This window comes from Centruroides vittatus, unplaced genomic scaffold, assembly GCF_030686945.1.
Source record: "Centruroides vittatus isolate TY-2023 unplaced genomic scaffold, ASM3068694v2 scaffold_386, whole genome shotgun sequence".
In the NCBI taxonomy this organism is placed as follows: domain Eukaryota; kingdom Metazoa; phylum Arthropoda; class Arachnida; order Scorpiones; family Buthidae; genus Centruroides; species Centruroides vittatus.
The window spans coordinates 6,479,030-6,506,569 of NW_027122706.1; the positions used below are offsets into that span (position 1 = coordinate 6,479,030).

The 27,540-nt window shown below is 30.4% G+C and overlaps 1 protein-coding gene across 1 annotated transcript in view; it reads right to left on the reverse strand.

The window, feature by feature from the left end:
* LOC136988839 (poly(A)-specific ribonuclease PARN-like) overlaps positions 1–27,540 on the reverse strand; it is a 76,995-nt gene that overhangs the window by 42,772 nt on the left and 6,683 nt on the right. The window contains exons 2-4 of the mRNA XM_067286815.1: positions 22,443–22,520; positions 16,652–16,716; positions 2,058–2,125 (exon numbers count right to left, since the gene is read on the reverse strand). Of these exons, the coding sequence (XP_067142916.1) occupies positions 2,058–2,125; positions 16,652–16,716; positions 22,443–22,520 (211 nt within the window). The remainder of the gene's footprint in view (positions 1–2,057; positions 2,126–16,651; positions 16,717–22,442; positions 22,521–27,540) is intronic.

Here is a 27,540-nt window from a genome sequence, read left to right on the forward strand (position 1 = left end):
ATCGAAGTGCCGTGGAGATCGGTATTTCACAAGGATACAAGCAAGGAGAACCCACGTGCAAATTCCTACAGCATGTGCAGAGTATCAAGCTTTGGGAAGCTCCTCATTTTGTTAGTCTATATAAATGTAGTACACTACATGTGTATACGACAGTGCCTTATCATGTCGCGCATGGTCCATAAGGCATACGGGGACGTGCTGGTCGCTATTTCGCTCCTGAGCGCATTTACGAAAAAAAAAATTTCACATGAGAAGTGAAAAAAGCTAAAAAAGTGAGTTTTTCTCAGAAAAAGCTAAAAAAGAGAGGAGCTATGAAAAAAAGCTAAAAAGCTAAAAAAGAGAGTCACTTTAAGCCCTGCGAATATAACAAAAATTGTTCACTAAATTTACACATTTTTGTGGCATTTTGGTATAACTAGTATTACACTTCAAAAGTACTACAAAACCAGAAATTTTAACCAAGAAAAACAGAAGCAATATTAAACTCAAAGCCATAGCTACATTTATTATGTTTATAACCTACAAACATATGGAGAACATTTTTCTGTTCAGTATGAGAGGTGTGACAACTCCCAAAAAATAAATTTTCTCCAAAATACAAATGCAGACTCTAAAAAATAACATATCACTGTATCTCCAAAGCAAGAGCTAATCGGTCATTTTTATGGAGATTTTTGAATTCAGCAGATGAAAATACATAAGAATATGCTAATTTTGAGCCCGAAACAAAATCATTGTTGTCCAGTGTAATTAAGCAAATCAGATTTTTAAAATATGAGGATGTGGGGAGATATGCTATAAAAATTTCATTTTATCCAATATGTGCAAATTATATAATTTTTAAAAAAATGAAAATGTTTTTCTACATGATCTCCTATATTAATTGTAAGCAGAGTTTAAAATCTGCTACTCATTAGCACCCCTCCCCTTAAACTCCACATCTGTAGCTGTTGAGAATTTGGAGAATGGAGGGGGTCATGAAGGGAAAGGAATGGCTTGGTCAGGGGAGAGAGAAGAAGGTCTCCAGCTCTCAGACCGGACATATGTGAAATGGATATTAAATTCATCTGTGCTTGTGTTAACCATTCTTTTTATTCCAAATATGGTATTTTTAACATTTGTAATATTACATTAATTAATCAATAACTATTATGTTATTATCACATTTTACTTCATTGTTTTGAACATGACTAAAGTAACAATAAATTATGTAAATATCTAATTAAAATTTCAAAAACATACTATTATTATTACTGAGAATTTTCCATATTTGTTGTAATCATCAGAACATCTGCATTCTATCACTAAAAGTAGTCAACTAAGTAGTAACTAAGAAATTATCATTCCTCTTTAATTAATAACAGATTTTTATACCTATAAGTTTCATTTTGAAACATACTTTGATAATTTAAATTACTAAAAAAAAGACTACATTTAACTATTTTAATAACTTTTTTGATATTTCTATTATAACTTTTTATTATAGAAATAGAAAGGAGTAAATATTAATTATAACTTTTTAGATTTCCCAAACTAAAATCAAAGTTAAATAATCAAATTTTTAAAGATAGTGTTCAAAAAGATATATTTCAAAATTATTTGCTTTGTTTAATATGCCTAGATGGAATAAATTTATAGTGTCAAGGAATTATTATTATTTTCTTTTTGAAAAGCATTTAAAAATAAATAAATATTTATGAAATTATTGTGGTAATACGACATTAGTTTAAAACTAAAAGAAATATTTTTATCTTTTATAATTTTATATTATTATAATATAATAATTAAAATAAGGTTATACAAAATATAAAGTATTAAATAAACATCACGCTAACCCGATAACATTAAGCCAATAACATCACCAACTGCCGTAAATAATCGAGTTAACTTTTGGATATATACAGACCGATTATTTACGGCAGTTGGTGATGTTATTGGCATAAAGTATTAAGCAACAAATTTAAAAATTTGATGAAAAATTAATTAATTACATAAGTATATTTTGGTTTAAATCAAAAATAAAAATTAAAAACACATTTTAAAATTTTAAAGCTTACTTTTTAGATTCAGAATTATAAGTAAAATAGCATACTCCATATTGAATTACAGCATATTTATTGACAATCTGAAAGATAATAAGACAATGTATACTAAATTAAAAATTAAACATTATTTTGAACATTATTATATAAAACTAAAACTGTTTATTTAAATAATCAGTGATATACAATTCTTCTATATATCTTGGCCGGCGTAGCCATAAAGTGCAATAAACAAACAAGCTACTGGAAAAATAAACTATTAAAAACACCTTAATATTTCCAGCAATAAATTATTTAATAATAACGTTTTCGACTGTTTTAAACAGCCTTCATCAGTTAAAACAAACTCAAAAAACAAAGGAATGCAGAAAAATAGAACACAAGCAATACAAAATATTTAAAATTCAAATTAATTTCAAAGTAAAAATGCCGTCGTGTATTAGAAACTAACAAATTGCACCATGAGCTAAATATAGTAGTATAAATAGAAACAAAATAAAAATAAGATTACAAAATATTGCTGCAAAAACATGTCTATTACAAGAAAAACGTTATGCACTTCGGTAAAATGATTTCCATACAGTGGATAAACCATCTGCATCCCTATGATTAGTACAACCCGTGTTAATGTGGGCTTTGTAGACTTATAGTTTTTTCTAGATGTTTCAGCATTTGTTTGTTGCTCGTGGCCCTAATGATAGATGCCTTGTCCCAATGAACGTCGACATCTTGATGCTTAGAGAAAGCCGCTAGCACAGTAGTATCCAAGCTCTTATTGATGGAGTATCTATGCTCCTTAAGCCTCTGCTTTAAATGTCTCAAAGCTGCACCAACGTATACAAGACCTGAATTAAACTGACAATCCTTTAAAGGTATAGAATATACCCATCTTAAAATTCTGGTTTTCTTTTTTCTTGTCGTTTCTTAATAATCTATATATCGTAGGATTACGTCGATACAACAACTTTATGTTGTTACAGTAGAGAGTCGTTAATCAGAACACTGGTAATCGGAATCACCGGTAATGGGCACGATTTTCAGTCGGACTGTGTCGTGCTGAATCGAATGTTTTTGATACTAAATTTACTTCTAAAGTATATGTAAAGGTCTGCTTTTAGCTTAGTAGGTCTAAAAGCCACACAACCGGGGTAATTGGTCCCACCTGGCGTAGGGTCTACAAACGACCGGGAAGAACAAAGGGGTAGTGTCTCCGTTTATGGGTACATGTCAATGTGTTTGCCACGTGTTGGTCGGCTTGAAAAACGTAAACAAGCAACGGACGCGACTGTAAGCTGCGTCGTCGGGCGGAGGGCGGACGTCTTTGGAAGCTCCCAGGGGAAAAGAAGGACCTGATTGGTCGCAAGTTGTTGCCGTGGGACTCTTTAAATTGTAAGAGTGGCGAGAGGAACGGAGAGAAGGGCGAGAGACCGATACGTGGTAGTCTCCGACACTTAGGAAGCCCATGAGGTGTAGAGAGAGTGTTCTCCTCTTAGGAATTCCTCTGAGAAGGGTTAGTGTAGAGACCGGACGGCCACACAGTTGAGCCAACTCCACAAACCGACCGGAGTTTCCCCAGAGTCTAATAGTCCCCAACAGACAAGCTGTTACGCGAGGCACCACACCTTTGTTGCATCGTATATGTAATGTTGTCAAACTTGTACATCCTGTAAATATTTGTTTTGTAAATAAACTGTAAGTGTTCACTGGACTGAGTGTGGAGGTGTAGCTTTCCTCGAACCATCGTACGAACATTCTCGAGTCGTAAGAACTAACTCGAGACGGATCATCGTAAAGATCGTAGCGGATTACATAAGGATCTTCACTGTATAATTTTCACGTTTTTATATTCTTCAATATATTTATTTTGTTTGTACAAAATGCAGAAATTATTTTTAACGATACAATAGCCTTGATTATTATTATAAAAATTTTCGTTAGGCTTAAAATTGACGAAAATTCAACACGAAGCGACACGCAATGGAGAAAAATTTGAACATCGGACAGGTTAATATATTTATTCGTACATAATGGGTAATCGGAACAAATGACTAATCGGAACAACCCCAGTCCCCAATTGATTCCGATTTTCGACTCTCTACTGTATTTTTGGCTACTTTCTTAATCATCGTGTGCAAGAAAGGAAAATAATTGAGAACCACTTTTCTTCCTTGATTCATAGGAGGAAGCTGCCAATTTTTTTTGTCTTCTGAAACTTATCGATAAGCCATCAATCTCCTTACTCCAATATCCATGCTGTAATGCTGTAGTATGAATGTAACTTAATTCCTTATAGGTGTCAATAACACTGGTGCAATGTGTGTAAGCACGCTTGATCCAGGCATGAAAAGCTGCATATTTAAAATTCATCAGATCAAAAGAATTTTTTGGTATAATAATGGGCTGATAACTGGGTTTTCTATAAATGTCTGTCCATATTTGACCCTCCTTGCATGTGATTGAAAAATCAAGGAAATTTACATTAGAAGCACTTTCTTGGTCCAGCACTAAAGTCAAACCTTATGGGTTTTTGTTGATTTCGTTAAGGAAATGCAGAGTGCTGCTATCATTTTTCTAAAGAATGAAAACATCATCCACATATCTTGCATATAAAATGATTTGATTTTGAAAGATGGGCATGACCCTGTTTTCCAATTGTCGTAAAACAAACTCACATAAAATAGAGGACATAGGGCTCCCCATTGGCACCCCTCTTTCTTGCAAATATGTTTCATCTTCAAATCCGAAAAACGATGTGTAACATATTACGTTTGCAAGCTCCAAAATGCTGATATGGTATTTCGCTGCATTTTCTATATTATCAAAAAGAAAGTCCCTCAGTTCACAAAAACATGGTGGTAGTCTTATAGATGGAAACAAGGATTTAAAATCCATTACTGTCATACATTTCTTATCCTTGAGGGTAATGCTGTTTAGCTTCTCCACCAGTTGTACTGCGTTTTTTATAGCATAGGGGTATTCTTGAATCTTTGGCTGGATAACTTGACAAGTTCTCAATGGCAAACGTAGGGGATCCGCACTTCTCTATTACCGGGTGTAGTTGGCAATCAGGCTTGTGCGTCTTACCAAAGGCGAAAATTCTAGGCATTTTAGGAGCCTGTAAAACTGAGTTATGCATATGCAAAATACGAGCCAATGAGGTTAAAGAGAATTTCTTGACTCTTTGTTGCAGCGATTCCATATATTTGTCAGAAGCATGCTGACATTCAGTGGTTCTGATGTAATCATGTAATTTATGGTTATAGGAGTCACATTTAATAAGGACCACACCTTTAGACTTATCCGCTTTAATAAGTACTACATCATTCATCCGTAGCCATTCTCTTGACATTTCAATGCAGTTGTGGAACCGTCTTGCATCTAATTTAGACTTTCTTTCATTTGCGGAACTAAATCTTGTTTTCCATCTAACGTAATCTTGCCCAGTAACATTCAAATCCTTAATAATTCATTCAATATTTGGAATAATATTCTCTGGGCTTGGTACAGAAGTAGGAGCAAAGAGTGGGCCATATTTTATAGCGTCTAAAAGACACTTCGAAGGAGTAATGTTGTTCCAAGGTGTTATAAATGTGTTATTCATCAAGCAAGGTTTGATGTTCTGTCCACGTAATAACCATTTAAGTTTTTTGACATAGTTACATTTCAAGTTTCTTTCGAAAGAATACGTTAAGTTGACCACCCTGCTGTTGACATCCTTTAGAAGCAATGGGTTTTGCTCATAAAGGTGATCCTCCAACTGAATAAATTCATGCAATAAGACATAATAACGTCTTCTAGAAGATCTGATGGCTTTGTTAAGGCAAAGATATTTCAGTTTTGGTAATAAAGACTCACATCCTACGGGGAGATGTATCCAATAAATAGAATTCGGGAAAACACCATTTAAGCGACATTGTGAAAGGAATTCAAATTTTCCCTTCGCTTTGTATAGCTTGATAACAATTCTTCTATATATCTTGGCCGGCGTAGCCATAAAGTGCAATAAACAAACAAGCTACTGGAAAAATAAACTATTAAAAACACCTTAATATTTCCAGCAATAAATTATTTAATAATAACGTTTTTGACTGTTTTAAACAGCCTTCATCAGTTAAAACGAACTCAAAAAACAAAGGAATGCAGAAAAATAGAACACAAGCAATACAAAATATTTAAAATTCAAATTAATTCCAAAGTAAAAAGCCCTGCCCCGGGTCAGTTCTTTTATTCCAGAAAGTTCTAAATTATTTAATAATTTATTTATTTAATTATAATTATTAATTTACTTAAGAGATGGCACCTAACGTCTACCTCTAGTGACAAATTACTTTGTGCTAATCATTTGACTAGCCATATTGTAGCCCGATATTTAGGTGATCGTCTGGTGATGTATTATAAACTCATTAGGCTTAAGATGTTATTATTTGTAACATAAACCAATGCCAGGGGTACATGAATACCTTCAACTTGGAGAAAATTTGAGTTAAAGAAATTCCAGTTGGAGACATAAATCCCTATGCTATTCCACTGAGACCTACCAAGTGCTTCATTTTCTTTGAGTTAAAGAAATATTTGAGTTACAGAAGTTTTACTGTATTGCTATTTAATCTTTTTAACAATTTAATGAGTTTGATTATTTAACTAAAATTCCAGAAAATAAGAATGTGCAGTCCTGACATGGGTTGTCCAACCTTTTTTCCTAATGGGCCAAATTAGAAATTTACATATATTCAGCAGGCCACAAAGGTACCTTATATATATATATATATATATATATATATATATATATACAGGGTGGGCCAGCGAAAACGAAACGGCAGAGTGTTCGTGTTCGTCCAAGCAAAGCGCTCGGACAGGTCGATTTTTTTGCTCGAGGGGACATCTTTTGCAATAAAGTTTTTGCGATTCTGAATACAACAGACGACAAAAAATTTTAAAACTCATTTATTTTGTATTAACTAAACAAACATTTATTTCGAAAAAAAATGTTTGTTTAGTTAATATTCAGAATCGCAAAAACTTTATTGCAAAAGATGTCCCCTCGAGAGTAAAAACGACCTGTCCGAGCGCTTTGCTTGGACGAACACGAACACTCTGCCATTTCGTTTTCGCTGGCCCACCCTGTATATATATACCAGGTTGTTCAATAAGTTTTGTCGTTCAATAGGAGATGGCGCTATTAGGTTTGTCGTTTTATTACTCTAAAAATAGTACTACTTTTTTATAAACACGTGTGAAGTTTCATGTAGATCTGTCAACTCATTTCTATATTTGCAGCTGTTCAAAGTTGACGTGTCAGTGTATTTTTTTACAATGGAAAAAATTGAATATCGTGCAGTGATAAAATTCTTATTTTTGGAAGGTGTAGCACCAAAACAAATTCATGAACGATTGGTAAAAGTGTATAAGGACTCTTCACCTTCAATTAGAACAGTAGAAAGATGGGTTGCTGAATTTAAACGTGGCCGTACAAGTCTTGAAGACGATCCACGTGAAGGACGTCCAAAAAGTGCATCAACACCAGAAATCGTAGCAAAAATACAGCATATGGTTTTGGAAGATCGTCGATTAACTGAGAGAGATTTAGTAGAAGCCCTAGGGATCTCATTAGGCAGTGTGAGCAATATTTTGGCTGATGTTTTGGGTTACAGAAAGCTGTGTGCACAATGGGTGCCGCATTCGCTAACTATGGAGCAAAAACACATTCGAATGCAACTTTCTCAGCAACATTTGGAGCGTTTTAGAAAAAATAAAAAGGATTTTGTGCGTCGTTTCATTACTATGGATGAGACTTGGGTCTACCATCATGATCCTGAATCAAAACAAGAGGCTAAGGAGTGGTGTGAACCCAGTACTTCGGCTCCGAAGCGAGTTAGGGTCCAGAAATCGGCCAAGAAGGTGTTAGCATCAGTTTTTTGGGATGCAAAAGGAATTTTGTTCGTGGATTATCTCCAAACTGGTAAAACAATCAACTCAGACTATTATTGTAATCTTTTGGACCAGCTGGATATAAAAATTCGTGAGAAAAGACCTGGTTTACAGAAGAAAAAAATCATTTTTCATCAAGATAACGCACCCTCTCATACAGCTCAAAAAACCATCGCGAAAATCAGCGAATTAAAATACGAATTGTTGCAACATCCTCCCTATTCGCCAGATTTAGCTCCCTCTGACTTCTGGCTGTTCTCACATCTTAAAAAATTCATGCGTGGGAAACGATTTTCATCGAACGAAGAGGTAATAGCAGCCGTGGAAGCGTATTTCGACAGTCTTCCGGATTCTCACTTCAGGGATGGAATCCATAAATTAGAAGATCACTGGAACAAGTGTATTGAAGTTCAGGGAAATTATATTGAATAATAAAATGTATTTCAAACCATAAAATTGTGTTTTTTTTATCGAACGACAAAACTTATTGAACAACCTGGTATACACAGTGGGTGATCGGTTAATGAACACTTTTGTGAAAGATTTTTATGTTCAGACAATGAACACACGATCGGATAATGAACACCTCACAGAACAAACACAAGAAGAAGCGATGTAAAATAATAAATACCGATTGGTCTTCCCTTGTCTTTGGGCAACAATTTGAAACTTTTCGAAGTGTGGGAGACGTCAACATCGATGCTCAACCCAGTATATACCGCTCAGATAGTATTCCTCCAAACTTTGAAACTCTCCATTGTAATTCCATCCTTTTATTTTTCTAACAGAAACAATTCTTTTATAGTATTCACAAGACTGTCAGGTAGGCACTCATTAAGTTTAGCGTTGATTTTTATTTTCGAAAGATGAGAGTATAATTCAAAGGTAGAGAGTGGGCAGAAGATGCCTAATGTTGCTGGGCAGTATGGCTTGAACAGGTCTACAGTAGGCCGCAGCTCAATCTTATTTAAGAAAGATACAGTATAATCAAGAAGACTCAAGCAGCTAAAGAAATAACAAAAATCACATCTGAGAAATAAAGAACATTGAAGAGCTCATAATGGAACCTGAAACTGATCTGATGACAGAAGAACGCCAAGAACTCTTGAATGAAGAACACCAAGAAACTCGACTCGACGAGATGTTTTCTTCTGAAAAAGAGGATTAATGCCGATATCCGCTATTAAACATCTTTTGAAGAAGTGAGAGTATGTCAGAACAACAGTCTTAGAATGGCATCCAAACCAGGTTGAGGTTAATAGGCTTAGGGATCTGTACAATTACAATGCTATTAATTACTTCTGAAAAATCCTGAAGAAGAGAGAAAAGCAATTGACATTAGACAGATTCTTTAACCCCTCAAATGGAAAAAACATGACTAATAAAAATGCAAGACTGTGTGTATATGTATTTTTATTATTACATATAAATAAACGTAGTAAGAAAGTATATATTTTTTTATTTTTTGGGATCTCCAGAACGAATTACAATAGAGAGTTGTTAATCCAAACCCCGGTTATCTGAATGCTTTCCAGTCGACTGTGTCGTGCTGAATCAAACGTTTTTGATACTAGATTTACTTCTAAAGTATAATTTTTATGTTTTTATATTCTTCAATATATTTATTTTGTTTGTACAAAATAAAGAAATAATTATTAACGATACAATAGCCTCGATTATTATTATTAAAAATTTTTGTTAGGCTTAAAATCGATGAAAATTCAACACGAAGCGACACACAACGGAGAAAAATTTGAACATCGGACGGGTTAATATATTTTTTTTGTACATAATCGGTTATCCGAACAAATCACTTATCTGAACAACCTCAGTCACCAATTGATTCGGATTAACGACTCTCTACTGTAATTAAATTCCCATTAAAACCTATGGTAAATCGATAATCGATTAACGAACAATTCGGATAGTGAGCAAAGTCTTGGAACAGATTATGTTTGTTAACCGATCACCCACTGTATATATTTTAAAAAAATGTGAATATCAAATTTTAATAACAAATATAATTACAAAAAATACTGTATTATTTATTGACAGTAAAAAAAGAAATTATACTCTTACAAAATAAAAATAAACTCAATGTAATTTTTGACATTGCCTTCCTTTTATAATATTGTCAATATCTGCTTTTATGGTACCAGACTTAATTCTAAGAATGTTAGTTACATGGGAATCACTTGATCTATTTCTTTCAGCAGTTTTGATGGTTTTCATGCATGAAAAGAATTGTTCACAACAGTATACCTCACATGCACAACAGTTTTCTACCATCAATTACATCATTACGACATCAAAATGTATCCAGTGAAACAAGAATAATTTTTACAACATACTTTACCAAAATAAATGAAAATGTACCTAAAAAATTTAGGGTGCACTGGGACCCAGGTTGAACATCCCTGGTCTAAACCTTCACCATAAACTCCTCAGAAAAAAACTTTTTATAATAAAAAATACCATATATTTCTGCAGATAAGACGATAGTTGAATCATAAAAAAAGGCCCCCAAAATCTGGAGTCGTCTTACAGGACAGATATAAAAAAATTAGATTAAAATTTATATAAATTAAAACTATTTTAAAAAACGGACAAACCGTAATTATTTACTAGTAGAGAGTAGGGCATGTCCAGAAAATAGGATAGCCCATACAACGTTTTTGTGAATAGTCAAGGCCATTACCCAAATGCCCAAATCAGCACAAATGTTTGTGACAATAGCAAAGCTGAAAATAAAATTTGTTCATTCAAAAAATTACAAATAGGGCATAATTCTGTATATGCTATACAGTATTATTATCCGGATGATGATCGCCGATCTAAACTAAATTCATAGGCCATTGATAGTTTGGGGGTCATCTTATAGGACAGATATATAGTAAAACTATAAAACTTTGACAAAAATTTATACCTCGTCTTATCTGAAGGTCGACTTATCTGTGGAAATATATGATAATTCCTTTTAATAATTTATTTCTTATCAATATTTCAAAGGACTTGCACTCTGGAATAATAACTGTCAGGAGAAGTACTGGTACAGTACATACTATCTGCTTCATGACAATGAGAGTCCCATAGTCAACAAACATAGTCCAATTGGAATCAAAGTCAGCATTGAATTAATTTTGACGTTGTGATTGAAATGGTCTCTAATTACATTTAGAAACAAGTGAGAGGCTAATTAAGTCAGGAGGAAGAGTATTCAAGACCAATTGGAATGTTTGGTCATCTATAAAATCCCATATCCTTGGGACACGGGATACTTTCATCTTAGTCAACAGAAGCTGTTGTGAAAGCTTTTCTGTCACTAACATCTATCCCTTTGGGTGGTTACGTATCTGAAGGGGAGGCACCCAACTCTTAGATTATTCAAGATTTGAAACTTTTGTTTTTTTTTTTTTAATATTAATATTTATAGGTCACAGAGTACTTTGCATCTCCACTCTGACTCAGTAACTAATTCTTGCCATGTGGCCACACTGCTTGCAACAGCACTACTAAACAGTGCAGTGCCATCTACCACCCTCATTTAGAGAACAGCCCCATTCATTTGAACAATCTTTTCAAATGGTGAAATGCTTGAGATGACAATGTACTGTTTAGCAGTGCTGTTGCAGAAGTGCTTGCAGTATGCAACTGCCTTAATAGAACTGTTTTTATTTTTTTGTGTACTGTTTTGATAAAAACATTCATCTTGATCATGTATAATAATTTATATAATTACTATGTAATAAAAATTAAGACGTTATTTTATGATTTTATTTTTTTCTTTGGGAGTGTTGCAGTTCCACAGCTTATCACAAACTACTGCTGGTAATTTGAAACATTACAATAAGTGATGAATTATTGTAAGAGAGTCAGTAATATTTAAAAAAAAACTTCAGTTATGTTTATTTATTATAGTAATCTGCTTCTCATTATGCATAAATCAATCTTGTGCTAGCTTTATACTGTCTTTTCTACTGATGTAAAACTGCTTGAGTTTGTTCATGTAGTCTGAGGCCTGTTTATATAATTATAATGGAGGTTCTGTAGTAAGTGTTATTTCAGTTGTGAAGCCATTGCCATTATCATCATCTTTATCTCCTTTGAATCTGAGAAAGTGACTGAAGAATTGTTTTTGTCTTTTGGCATTTGCACTCAAATTGGGATATCAGAATCAATAACAAAATAGTGGTTTGCATTAATGGTAAGTCCTACTGCATTCATGAGATTCTGTGTTCTCTCCACATCATCTGCAATAGCTGCCATAAAATTGTAAGCATCCTCATAAGAGAAAGGAAATCTGTCTTTGAAAAATCAACTCTGAATTGTTGATGGCAGAACCTATCTCTAAGCACTTTAAATCCATGAAATGGAAGATGATGAATTGCTTTGTCAGCATCTTGAGTTTTGCTCCATGATCTATATTTGTGATTATATGTGCTTCATAGCCATTTGTCTATACTTGACTTTAAAATTTTGAATTACTCTTGATCCAAAGATTAAATGAGAGAATGAAGTGTTATTTGGCACTAGAAATATCATTTCAGCATTTTTGAGCTGGATGTCTGGATGTGATGCAGTATTGTCAAGAAACAAAAGCACTTTCCTGTTTTGACACATTTTTCTGTTCAATTGTTCCAGACATTCTGTCATAATTTCTATCACCATCAATGCCTTTCTGTTTGATTTCCATTCAATTTCAAATTTTGTATAATCTATAATCTATATTCCTAAAATATCTTGGTTTGGCAGTCTTTCCAATTACTTAGGGTTTCTTATGTTCTCCATCCATACTTATCTATAACAGAACTGTTAGTCATTCTTTTGCTATTTTCCTGCTGTAATATGATTCAATCTTAAAGTATAAACTTTTATCCAAGAGAATGCAAAAGAACAGTCCTGTTTCATCTACATTCAAAATATTTTCTTGAGAATAACTAGTGATAATGGAAGGACACTCAGCCTCCCATTCTGCTGCTGTATTATGTGATCAATGCCAAACAAATCTTCTCAAATGGCTTTGAATTTGATATTATGTCACATTCAAAAATTTTTTAATCCATTCATTTGAGACTTCAAAGTCAAAGACATCTAATTCAGATGCAAATTTTAAAGCTTTGGCTTGTATGATTGGCCATGTATTCTGACTTCTGATCTGCAGAATCATTCTTATATATTCTACTATGTATGACCATTTTGTCAATGATAGTGCTATTCCACCTTGAAATTGTTGGATTTGCTGCTTATTGTTATCACATTACCAATAGCTAAGTAGCTTTTCTTGTTTCTTGACAATTCCCACAGCTTGCATTTTCTCAACATTGAACATTACTGCTAATTTTCTCATTGCATTTTTCCTGTTTATGATATTCAATAAATTCTACCTTCCTTTTTAATGTCAGTGATTTATGCGGACTCATATCAACACCAGTAGATTTTCTTTTCAACACAAAAATATGTGTGTTATGTCTTCATCACAGATTAAGAATATATAAGAATATAGACATTAACAATCATCAATTTCTTATATACACTTTATATTGTAACAAAAGTTTTCTAAATAGGTTTTCTAAATAATCAATCAGTGATAGAAATAGTTGTATTTATTGGTTAAATATTTCGTAGGCAAGAAAACAATCCTTTATGCAAGCTAATTAATGCAACTGTCTCTATTGCTGACTTCTGTTTAGAAAAATTTCAATTTGTAATAAGCTAAACAAGAATGTAAAAAGAGAAAGAAGGTGAAAAGAACACAAGATGACAGCTATGACAATTGTGGGAATGAATGAATGTACACAGAACTGTTTTTGGCCAACTTCATTGGTATATGTTACTACTAGTGATGGGATAATACCAAAATTTCTCCTGATTCTGATTTTTTAAAATCTTTCCTAAAGTTTATTTTAGTTTAGAAAAATTAACGATTTACATTACGAGCATGGTACATTCATTAATTAATAAACATCAAGCTTAAGAATGGAAAATAATTGGGAAATCCAAAATCAATCTTTGGAAAGAAATGTGAAAACTCTCCATTTATATGTGGATATGCATGCTTTTATTGTATACTACAAAATACAGGTACTCCTCACTTTACGACCTATCTGCTTAACGACCACTCGCATTTACGACCAATCGAGTTTCAACCTGCAATTCGGGGAATTCCCTTTCTCAGCTTGAGTGTCGGTCAGTGGTGAATGGTGACATGCTCACTAAGTGTACTATAATAGTCTTATACTACAACAATAGGCTAATAGCATACTATAATAGTCTTTTTATGAATAAATTTGAAGTTTGTTGCATAATTTTTATAATTTTACAATGATCCTACACAGTGCCGTAACTAGGGCGGTGTCCAGGCACAGGGCGCAGACCCTGGGGGCGTAGAAATGACCTGGACCAAGTTTTATATCATAGTTTTGTGGCATAGTTATAGAAGCTTGCACCAGGCGCATAAAAGACTAGTTACAGCGCTGATTTTAATTCCCAGTGCAAGCTCCTCGCTTATTGACAAATTCGTTTAATAATGTAGTCGTTGGAACGGAATTCGGTTGAAAAGTGAGGAGTACCTGTAACTGTAATCTCGTTTCAGATAAAGTTAATATTGCAACACTACCCTGAAGAAATTACAACTAATTCCTTTCTACTCAAAGAATTATCCCATCTTTCATTGGCTGATGTGATGACCAGGGGAAAGGGGAAGGCAAATGAGAAGATGCACTTCTTTTTTAATACTTCTTGCAATAAGCATGAAGTTGATTTTTGACTATAACAGCATTACAGAACAAAGAATTGTCAATTTTGCTAATAAGTTAGATTTAAATATAAAATTTGATTATGAAGTAGAAAAGGAAAATCAAATTATTTATTTAGATATTAAATGCTTTAATTCCATCGTATTTAACACTAAATGAGATTTGGCAAATGACGCAACAAGCTGAACAAATATTATCATCATGAGTTAACCAAGTTTTGAATTCATTCACTTCAGCCAGGTTTTCCTAAATGCACAACTGCATAAACTTTTTTTGAAGAAAAGAATAATCAAATGAATGCCTACACTGATTCATCTTAAAAAATCAATTTTTAAAACTCAAAAGACAGTAGAATAATTGTCACAATAAATAATTGTTTTATAATACAAATTTTAACAAATTTTTTAAAATCATATTTTTAATTTATTGAATTTAAAATATATGCACTTCATCTCAAATTAGTAGTGTCTTGACCCTGTATATCATACTTTTTCTTTAGCAATAGAGTCATGGTCATCTATCTTTCAGGGGAAAATTTTTGAATTAAAGTAACATGATTTCTGGTTTGCATCAGAAGTTCATATATAGTTAATTGGGGCCTCCTGCCCCTAAGGTTTCCATATTTGGTCTCTTCCTTCATCTATCTAACTTCTCTCTCAAGATTAACCTATTCCCGACATATCTCAGTTTGAAACATAATGACCTTGACCAGTTGACCTGAGATATCGCTAGTCAGCATAATTTTTATATTAAAACTAACTTCCAAAATATATATATATTTTTGTTTTTACATTTATTAACATGTCTATTTTGTTTGTGCAAAATAAAAAATAATTTTGGACAATACAATAGCCATGATTATTTTTTTCTAAAACGTGGAATTTTTGTTAGGCTTAACATCGACAAAAGTTCATTGTGGAGCTAACACGCAACGGAAAAAAATTTCAACATGGGATAGGTTAAGGAAGGACAGATGGATGGACAGACAAATGACAGTGAAAATTTATAGGTCTACAATTTTTTCAAATTGCAGCCCAATGAAGTTACATACTTTTTTTATACTAGACCAAGAAAACTGTTCATTATGGAGGGATGTTCTCCATTTTAGAGAGGTGTCTGTTAGAAGTTTTACTGTATATTTGTATATTATTATAAAGTTAAAACTTATAATTTACAAATTATTGTAAATTTAAGAAACTTTTGGACTATTAATTTCTACAGAATTTTATGAAGAAATTCTTATCACATGAACATCTTACATTAAAAAAAATCTTATGAAATATAAATATAAAAACTATTTTTTTTTCCCTGAAAAATTTAGTTAAATTTGTTCTATAGGTGATAGTTGGATTCTACTAATAAAAAAATAATTAATTGTATATGAAACATTCTTAAAACAATCTTATTTTCATATTTTGACAACAAAATTTTAAAAAAGTGCAAAAATTGAAAGAAATGCATTTGAAATTAGAATGTCAAAGATAAACTTTAACCAATGTTTTTAATTAAATTAAAGAAAGTCTACCTAGGTAGTCCCAATGGCTGCACTTCAGACTGTCTGTGCTCCTGACGGACTCCTCCTGGAGAAGTGCCGCCAGCAGGCCACCGATTGTTTAATGTCACTAGTTATTGGTTCACGGTAGTTCTTGAACAAAAGAAAACGTCTACTAAAAATGTAGTTAACCTAACTTAACAAGTTCCGCTACTGGGACTACCTAGGTAAACTTTAACCAAAAAATTATTAATAAAAGAAACAAAATATATTCTTCTTTAATGTAAAAAGTTTTTTGACTAAATATTTTGTAAACATCATACAATATTTTATTGAGGTTTCTAAACTTTTAGAAATGCTAGTAATGAATAATTAAGTAATTTGATATAAATTAATTTAAATGTTATTAATAATTTTCTAATAAAAATACTTACATCTCGTAATTTCTGATATCTGATTTCAGTAGTATCAAATAAATTACTTCTTTTTTCACCAAGACCTAATATAAACAAAAAATTTGACTTTCAAACATTAAGAGTATTCAAGATTTTACATAAATTAAATTTAGAGTCAAGAAATTGTTTGAAAATTGGCAGCATTTTGTAGACCACTACTAGATTTTAGATATAGTATATTGTTTAATTTAGAAATTTTTCTTAAATTGAAACTAAAAGCTATTCTATATTCAAAAACTGGCCAAAACTGGCTGAAATTTGTATGTTAGAGATAGATTGTGCAATAGTTAGCCTTAAGAAAATCAACACATTGCATATTATTAATGCAACATGTTGATGATATTTTGTTGATTTTTGACTGTAACAGCATTACAGAACAAAGAATTGTCAATATCTCACAATGTATACCAAATTCATATGGTACATAGACTAAAAAGACATGATCACACTACGATTTTTAAAGAATTGTCAATTTTATATTTAAATCTAACTTGTTAGATTTAAATATAAAATTTGGTTATGAAGTAGAAAAAGAAAATCAAATTATTATTTAGATATTAAACTAATGTGACTAAAACAATCAATAAGAATACAGACATATGAAAAATCTTGTTTTTAAACTTTTTCACATACATTAGAACATATTTTAATGAAAAGTATTAAGTGTACAATAAGGAGGCTTACAAAAAATGTAGATGAAAAACAATAAATTATAAATCGTATTGCCCATTAACAATAAAAAGAAAAAAATTTTATCACTATTATCTAAGATTTGGAGAATTACAAATAAATCTGATATAATAAACAACCTAACTTAAAATATAAATTTATATTAAATGGTTATCCTAATAGATTATTAGAGATTATATTGTTAATAGATTTAATGTTAAAAATAAAAAAGATAATATATATCTTTTATTTCTGTACATTTCTAATGTTTTTGAAAAATATTGTAAATTTTTAAGTTTTCAAGATTAGCAGCTAATTTAAAAAATAAATTAAAAAGCAGCCTTATTGAAAATTAAAAAAAAATCTTTGATGTGTTAGAATGTAAAGGAGTTGAATATAGATTGAATTTTAATTGTAATGATGTAAAAAAAATGTATTATGTTGAACAACAGAGTGAGAGAACACAAAGTGGCAATTCAATGAAAAAGCATGTAATCTCAGAGGTTTGAACATTGTAAAATTGATAGAATAATGTAAAATTATTATTTAAAGAAAATGGCTTTTAATACATAAATTTAAAGTACATGTGGCTGTAGTCAATCATGTTAATTTGATTAATTTAAATACCAGTATGGATACTAATGTAATTTGGAATGACAACATTATCAATTTTAAATAAAAAATGTAATTTATGAAGATGGATGATTGTGGTATATTAATTTTTAAAGTTTTTAAAGTTTAGGTTTTCATTTAAATAAGTAAGTTTTATAATTTTTTTTTAGTTTTTATGCATGGTGTTATAAAATTTTATAAAAAGAATCTTGTATTTTGAGCCTGAAATTGGTAGAATTCCAATCCAAAATGCAAAGTTTCCAAAAAAGCCAATTTTATCTGATCCTGGTCTCTGTTTAACTTGGATTAGATGAAATGTCATTAAATAATTTCTGGTTAAGATCTAAGTTTAGTCTCAACTTATTTCTGAAGAGTACCTTAAAGATAGATAGTACATCCAAGTCATATAACCCAAAAGAGGTTAGTGAATTCTTATATTTTATTTTATACTAAAAAAAAATTCTTAAGTAATATGTTTTTACAACTGTTCTATATTTAGATATTTTATATTCCATATTTATTTAAATTTTATTAATTATTTTTGTAACTTATTTTCTATTTTGAAAGATTTTACTTCATATTTTTATGTATGAAGTATTACATTAATTAACAAACAAACAGCTAATGCATTTTGTTGGTTATTTTGCTAATAAAATAATATATTGAAATTGATGAATCCACATGTTAATTGCTTTGTAATTAAACAATTATTCTAAAACATTCGTAAAAAATTTATATAATTAATTATAGCATAATTTATATAGAACATTAATTAATTAATTTATATAGAATTAATTATCAATATATATTTTATGACTAAAAAAAGGTAAACTTTTTGTTCATATTTTTCATACATGATGAAATGTGTGTTCAGAAAATGAAATATCAGATGCTGTAAAAGTTTCAAAAATATAAAATAATAAAAACATAGTTTAAAGTTAAACAAAATGGTTTTAATTATAGTTTATATAATTAAGACAGCTGTATTTTATTTTTATTTTGAACATATAAAAGTGTATTTTTCACTTCAATAAATACAAGATTATGAAAAGTGGGTTTCAATTCCTATTTTATTTAAAATACAAAAAATTATTTCAGTTTTTTAAAATGCTTTGTAAATTTAGATAACAATTACAGTAGAGAGTCATTAATCCGAACCCCGGTAATCCGAATGATTTTCAGTCGGACTGTGTCGTGCTGAATCAAACGTTTTTGATACTAGATTTACTTCTAAAGTGTAATTTTCATGTTTTTATATTCTTCAATATATTTATTTTGTTTGTACAAAATAAAGAAATAATTTTTAACGATACAATAGCCTCGATTATTATTATAAAAATTTTTGTTAGGCTTAAAATCGACGAAAATTCAACATGAAGCAACACGCAACAGAGAAAAATTTGATCATCAGACGGGTTAATATATTTTTTCGTACATAATCGGTTATCTGAACAAATCACTAATCTGAACAACCCCAGTCCCCAATTGATTCGGATTAATGACTCTCTATTGTATATTCAAATAATTGCTTATTTTATTATTATTAATGATCTAATGACAACTTTAAAATTTTATACATAATATAAGAAAGAAAATGGGTTAAAAATTTTAAAAATACAACTGTAATAAAGTAATATATAATAAAAGACACTGAAAAACTAGATGGGATTACATTTAAAATCACAAATGAACACCTATAATCCAGTTAAAAGGAGCCAATTTATTATACGAACAAATGTTTTCAACTGTCTTTAGCATCCATCATCAGTTTATATGATTACTACGTATAAAAATATTTTTCACAAATGTTTGAAATGTGACTCTAGTTTATTTAGGTCATAATTCAAAACTTAATAGAAAATTAATTTTAACTTTATTCTAAAATTTTTTATGATCTACTTTAAATACTTGAATATTTTTTATACACAGTCAAATGTTTTTAATTCAAGCACCTGGCAGAATTCTAAAAAGTATGCATTATCAAACATTTAAATTATACGTTTTTGAAAATTAAACTCATTTTTTTAACTTTCTGGTATTCATCAATATTCCATATTCTTTGGCAATATCACATTTCTTTTTTACTGTAATCATTTCAACTTTTTAAGCTAAAGACAGAATTGTGTCATGTTCCATGCTTACATCATAAAAATAATATCTAAATGACTCTGCTATCTAGAATCAAGCATTACTAAAATTATGAAAAACATGCCTACACCTCAGGGGTTTATAGAATGTGTGCCAAAACATATATAAGATAAGCAGTAATATGCTATTGTTAAATTCATCACTCAATGATACCAGCACTCTCTAGTAATGGTTGTGTAGACTCACTCATTGCCAGAATATAAACATGTATTATACCAACCATTATTAGTTATATTGAAAATGAACTTTTTTACACAAGACTGTTTTTTACTAGCAGGATGTTTTATCTCTATTGTATGTTTGCAAGGTTTATTACAATGGCTTCAAGTCCTGGAAACCGATTAAGTCCATATTCTAATGAAAAAGAAAGGTAAATCATTTTGATTGTACAGCAATTACTATTGATTGTTGTATAAATTGTATACTTAGTTAAATTACAATTTATTATAATGTTGTTAAAATTCACATTATGAAGATATAAGAAAGTATTCATGAACATTTTCATGCATATAATTAGACTAAACACATTTTTAAGTTAATTTAGTTGTTTAAGCATATTATTTATTTATATTGTTAAAGACTTGAAACATGTTCTAATCAAATTTAATTATAAATATCAAAAGCTAAAGTAATACAAATATTAAAAGTTTATAATACTTCATCAATTATTCAAGAATTAAATAGAAAATGCAATAATTATCACAGATTAGAAATACAAATAATGAGAATTGTGTATAAAGTAATAGGAAATATATTAAATGATTGCTCCTAAATAAGGTTTTCATCTGTATATGAAATTATTATTCTAATTAATTTGTTAAAAATATATAATATACAGATAACATATTTATTGATATAATTTTATATGTAAACTATAATCATGTAGTTATTTTTATTGCATGTGTTTTTACAGATGTAAACTTTTGGTAGCAGCATTGAAAAATCCTAAATTGTTAATAATCCTGCATTCCAGAAATTTATTTAATTGAAATTTTATTAATTGTATTGTGCAATTGTTATATAATTGTATTAAACAAATGTACTGTACTTAAGTTTACTTATTAAATGAAATAAAAATTTTAACTTTGCTATGCAGATATCATTATCCTAAACAATAAAGAAGTCATCTAATCACTTTTCTGATGTTAAAGAAGTTATATACCTGCAAACATTATATTAACATATCCTCATTAGAATGTTACCAATTAAAAAAAACACCATGCTAATAATAGTATTATCTGGTAATAAGTGCGTATCTACACATCCATTACTACAGTGCACTAATATCACTGAGCAATAAAATTAACAATAGAGTTTAACCACTTACCATATACACACTTTGATATGTCCATTTTACGGATTCCCCACAATGCAGTTCTATAAATCAGCTATCTACAAGCTACTTTATTTTTTTTTTCAAGTTTCATTCTTGAAATATGATATATAATAGTTTTAAATTATTCAAATTTACAGTAAAAAATTCAAATTAACTGTGTTTTTTAAAATACTAATTTAAATATGAAATTAAATAAGATAATAGTGAGTTTAAATCATCTAAATAATTATTTAGATTTAAAATAATTAATTAAACATTATTGTTTAAATTCTAGTGGGAAAGTTAAATTAATTTTATTGTTGTCAAATAAAAATATTTTTTACAAGTTGTAAAATGAGATTTTACGATTAATTTCTATGTGAATATTAAAACTTGTTAGACTTTAAAAAGAAAGTATTTCTCTGTACTTAAGCTAACTTTTGTCTGTCTTGTAGAAATCTTTTGAGTGGAAAATATTCTGACTTTTTTTATCAAATCTAAATCAAGATATCTACCAATCTAATACTGCAAAAAAATTTAAAAATTTATGTTGAACAGCTAATTATTTCATGTGAGGAAAATGAAATATCAATTTTCGTACAGAATCCAAATAAAATCACAATACAAAGAAACTGTAGCAAATGAAATTATTATTTATAAACAATCATATTTCATTTTGATTTTATTTGGATTTCAGTACAAAAATTTTTTCATATCACAGTTTCAACATGTAAAATGATTGTATATTATATTAAAAAAAGACATTTTATATAGAGTTGTTAACAGATAATTTTTAATGTTTATTTTTTTGGAACTTATATACATAAATGTTCTTCTAAAGCTTTTTTCTGTTAAATTATTAAATATAGTAATTATTATAAATTTATTAATATTTAAACTTTAATTTTAAAAAAAATCATTAAAAAATAATTTAATTAAAAAATTATAAAATCATATTTTTTACCATCATTTTGTAAAACTAATGTAAAAACCATATTCTAAAAATAATTCTTCAAAATTATTTACCAGTAAATTCTGTATCAACAGCAATGAAGCTAACATCTTTCAAATCATTTTCAAAAATTTTCAAGGCTTCTTTAAAATCTAAAAGTAATCATTATATTTCAATTTTTTAATAAAAAATTAAACAGTTTTTTAAAATTATTTTAAGTTAGTTACTAAGTTAAATTGATAAATAATTAAAATTGTTTTAAAGTTTTATTAAATTTTAGAATATATAATTTTCTTCATAAACCAAAACTAATACATGTAATTATTCAAAATACATGTTTAATTCTTTTACTAGCATAAATAAGAATTTTTCATGCCTGATATATTTGGTAGTACCAGCCTTCATAAGAAATCCTTCTACTTAATAGTAGTAGGAATTCTCAGGAATAATAATTGCCAAAAGTTTATTTTATTTTTCTTAAATTGATGTGTCGTGCAATAATCTTTATTTCATTGTATTTTGAAACCAATGCATTTTTACCATTGTAAATCTTATAAATTTTGTGATAAATATTAGTTAAATTTAACATAATTTTGTCTTAATTTTTAATTACAATAGTAAACATCTTATAACAACTGTAGTAAACAGAGTATTTATCTCACTTACAACATTTTAAAAAAACAAAAGAAATTTCTTAAAATAAAGAATTTTAATCAAATAATTTATAGAATTTAATAAGTAAAACTAAATAATCCAAAAATATTAAAAATAAAGAAATGTAAGAAATCTACTCTAAAACCTAAACAAAATAAAACATTATCCTTCATGAACAGACACTCTTATCTAATACAAAAACATTTTTGAGCTTGATATAATTTACCTGCCATCAGACTTTACTAAACAAGAAACAAAACCTGCTGGCAAAAGGGTTAATAGTTACAAAACTGTTTATAGTAGCTTTTTAAACTTTCATTTTTCATTATAAAATCTGTTTATTGTAATCATTTTGAGAATCACCTCTACTAATGATGATAACCATTGAAATAAAACTGTAACTTTACAGTAGTCATTAAAACACTTTCAGTATTTTAATTAGTGAAAGTTTGGTCTTAATGACTTTGATATTAAAAGGACTTGTTAAAACAATTTAAAAAGATGTTCATGCTTTATTAGAAAATAAATTTTTGTCTTAAAAGTTAGTAAATTATAATTTTTATTCAGTTGTAATTCAGTTTCAAAACTGATCTATTTCTCCTCATACAGCCAAATCTCAATGTTATAAGGCAGTGTTTTTCAACTGCCAGTCTACAAAAAAATTTTACTGATCTGCAGAAAAATATTTGATCTTACTGACTATATGTAGTTGATTACAGGTAACATTTAAATAGTAATCTAGAGTTACAGTGCATACTTTGTTATGTACAGTAACTCTAGATAAGCATATATAAGTGTAATAAATAAGCATAATTCATAGTTACATATAATTACTCTCTTTCACTGTGTGCCATATCAGAAATCCTGATGTCGGTGAGCACCTGGCGCAGATTAATAAGTGGTTAGTAAGGCGCCAAGGTGTATCCTGGGGGAAGTTACAACCAGAGTGGTTCCCCATTGCCTTCTCTGGTGCAGCGATGTTACATGAGGGGAAATGCCTTCTGGGAAGTCTTGTAAGGGAAACTGGCCCCTATTCAGGTGTTACAAATGTGAAGAAAACCCAGAAAACTCCATGTGACCAGCTCGTCCAAGCGCGGCACAAATCTGCGACCGAACTCCCAGTGTTTAGCGACAGAACTGCTTGGCCACTGGAGGGCATGTAATTACTAGTGCATTAAAATTATCCATAATTTTACCAGTCTACAATAAAAAAAAAAAGATTGGAAAACACTGCTATAAAGTACAGCCATCCTGAAGAACTAATGAAAAGTTATGAATGAATCTTCCTTATAAATATTTAACAGAGAACCATTCAGTAAATTATCAAATCTATGATTTTGCATTGCAAATGACATAACTTTCAAACTCTTGTATATAATATAATAATAAACTCTTCTAATTGTTTGAGGTTCTTCAGTTTAGTGCTACACACAGCGCCGGATTAAGCCTCTAGCGGGCCCTAGACAAAATTTAAATTGGGGCCCCATTTAAATAAGATGCTTCTAAACAAATCTTATATAATGTGACATTAGTGTAGCTAGCATGGGTGACACCCGGTGCGGATATCGTGGTATCACCCCAAGTCACACCGTAGGGTCACCCTTTTTAACTCTTTTATAAAACACAATTGAATTGTAATATCTTCGCACTCAAGCAACTTGAACGCTATATCGAATATGTGATGTCACGACGTATAAGTGTAGATTTAGAAAATAAATCATAACCATCCATACACTAGTACTACCACGAGACGTGGCCCTAGGAATATTTCTAGATGGCGTGAGAAATCCCGTGGCGTACTGTACATAACTTCCGACGCACGGGTGGCTGTTGACCTTTTTTTTTCAGGTAATGGCTAGTGGAGTGGAGCTTAGTAAGAAAAGAATTGGGTGTACTATAGATTATCACCTATGGAATTTCAGAACTTTGATTATATATTTCAACTCGGGACCGAGATGAGTTCAACAGTACCCTATTTTTGGACCAGAGACGAAAAATAAAAAAGTTATCATACTTTTTTAATGCTCTTACGCAGACGGCACCATAGTTGCTAGTACTGCCATCTTGCGGTAAAGTTTGCAAACCATGACGTCGGACTACAGTCATCACCAGTAGAGTTAAACACGCGATACGAGAGCGGATGAGAGCGACGCGACTTCCGATCATCGTGCGATCGCCATTTCAGTTAATGTTACTTATGGCTGCAAACATGGCGGCCCGTTCCCACTGTTCGTGCTCCCGAATGACCTCCCGGAGGGGAGCAGCCCGCAGACCGCCATGTGCTAAACATCACTAGTTATTGATTCACAGTAGTTATTGAACAAAGTAAAAAAGGGGGGAAACGTCTATTAAAGGCAATTTTAACGGCAAGCTACACGACTCCCGATTGCGATAGCGAGGCCGACTTAGCGGAGAGAGCGACGCGACTCCCTATCATCATGCAATCGCTGGAAAAAAGTATGATAACTTTTTTATTTTTTGTCTCCGGTCCAAAAGTAGGGTATCGTTGAACTCGTCTCGGTCCCCTCAGTTCAGATATATACTCAATGTCCCAAAATTCCATAGATAGTAATCTATAGTATCCCCAAAGAATTGTTAAATACAGCCTTTTCTGTCCTGTCGAATTTCTTAAATAATTTTTAACTCGTTTTCAAACAGAGAAATCTTCTGCACTGAAGCCGGGCCCCTCCGAATTACGGGCCCTAGACATTTGTCTACTTTGCCTATTCGATAATCCGGCCCTGGCTACACACAATTTAGTGCCAATTTCAAAGATGAATAAATGATAGCATTAAATTGAGGTTTGACTGTGTTAAAAGAATACTTTGTTTTGATAAATATAGTAATTGATGATTAAACCCTTAAAAATTTTTCAATCAATAAATTTGCTGATTGAATACAAAGAAACTGAATTTTTTTCCATAAAATCATAAAAATATATCAAAATATTTTTTTAAATATAAAAATGAAACCCACACATTAATACAAAAAAGCTTTAAATTTGAATTTAAAAAATTTAGAAAATCAAGCTAAACTGTAAATTTTTCAATAGTTTATACATTCTATGTTAAATGTAGAAATCTAAAAATTAAATTATATAGCCCTATTTGTAATTAAAAAATAAATTTGATTAACATATACTTGAATGTGATAAATAGACATTGGAAAGGCTCCATTGAGGCAGCACTAGAGGATTTGATCCCGGGATCCCGACCACTTTTTAGTCCTGAAATTTTCAGGATTAAGTTTTCCTGATCCTGAGATTTTTTAGAATTGACATCATTTTTAAAAAGTTGGTAAATAGACTGCATGAAGCAAAACATTCAGTGCCAGTGCTCTTAACAGAACTGCTTGCCTATCACTTTAATACAAAACTTCTTGTATTTTGAACTAAAATGATAGGCATGCAGTGCTCACTGGTAATATACTTCATTTTTGTATTTTTGAATTTTCGCGGGCACTAATCGATTTTTTGGCACAGTCAAGAGCACTTTCGGTTGGCTGTAGAGTTCTAACACGACCCTTCAAAAATTCTAATAAGTCATTCAATGGAGGAATATCATCACCCTTAAGTGAGCGCTTTCACCAGCCTCTGGTTGTTGCATCCAATTTAAATTGAATAATGAATATAAATAATATGCTCGAGAACTCATCTATATTAAAATTTAGAGCTTCTAAGTGCTTTCTCAGCAGCTGCACATATGTGCAACAAATTGAGAAGCAGACTTGGTGATGAGACACTGGATGTGTTGTTATTTCTCAGATCATATTTTCACAATTCAAATTAGAATGTTCCTATTAGATCAGTTTTCTTTATATTTAAGAAAAATGTGACTAATTAATATCATTTTTAAATACTTTTTGCTAAGAAACTTACTTTACTACCTACTTACTAGATTGTTACATGAAAGTCGTCTATTTAGTCGACGTTAAGAGAGATTTTTGTTAATTTTCAACGTTTATTTGCATAGTTTGTTACATAAAGGTTTTTTCAATTTATGCAAGTTTAAAGAGATCTCACTGATGCTTGAAAAAGAATAACTTTAACATGAAGACTGAGTGATTTTAAGTCTAGTTAGTCTGACTCTAAGTCTGATTAGTTAGAGTGATTAGATTAGCTAGGTGTATACCGTAAAATATGTTGATTTTTCTCTAAATCTTAATTATGTTGATTTTTGTCTAAGTTTTGATTTGTTGATTAAACTGCTGATTTCTGTAAGATTTTCTTGATTTTTATATTTTATTAACCCTCAATACCAAAATAATCCCAGGATTGACTAGGTATAATCCCGAAATCCCGAGATTAGAAATAAGGGCCGGAATCAAATTCCCTAGGCAGCACTCAGTTAGAATGTCTATTTATCACATACGATTACCAATAGGATGCAACTTGAATGTGATTAATTGATTTTATTCAACATCATAAATATACAATGCAAGTTAATATGAGTATATTTAATTTCAGTCATTAATATATTCATTAAAACATTATATGCAATTTAATATTTACAGTTACAC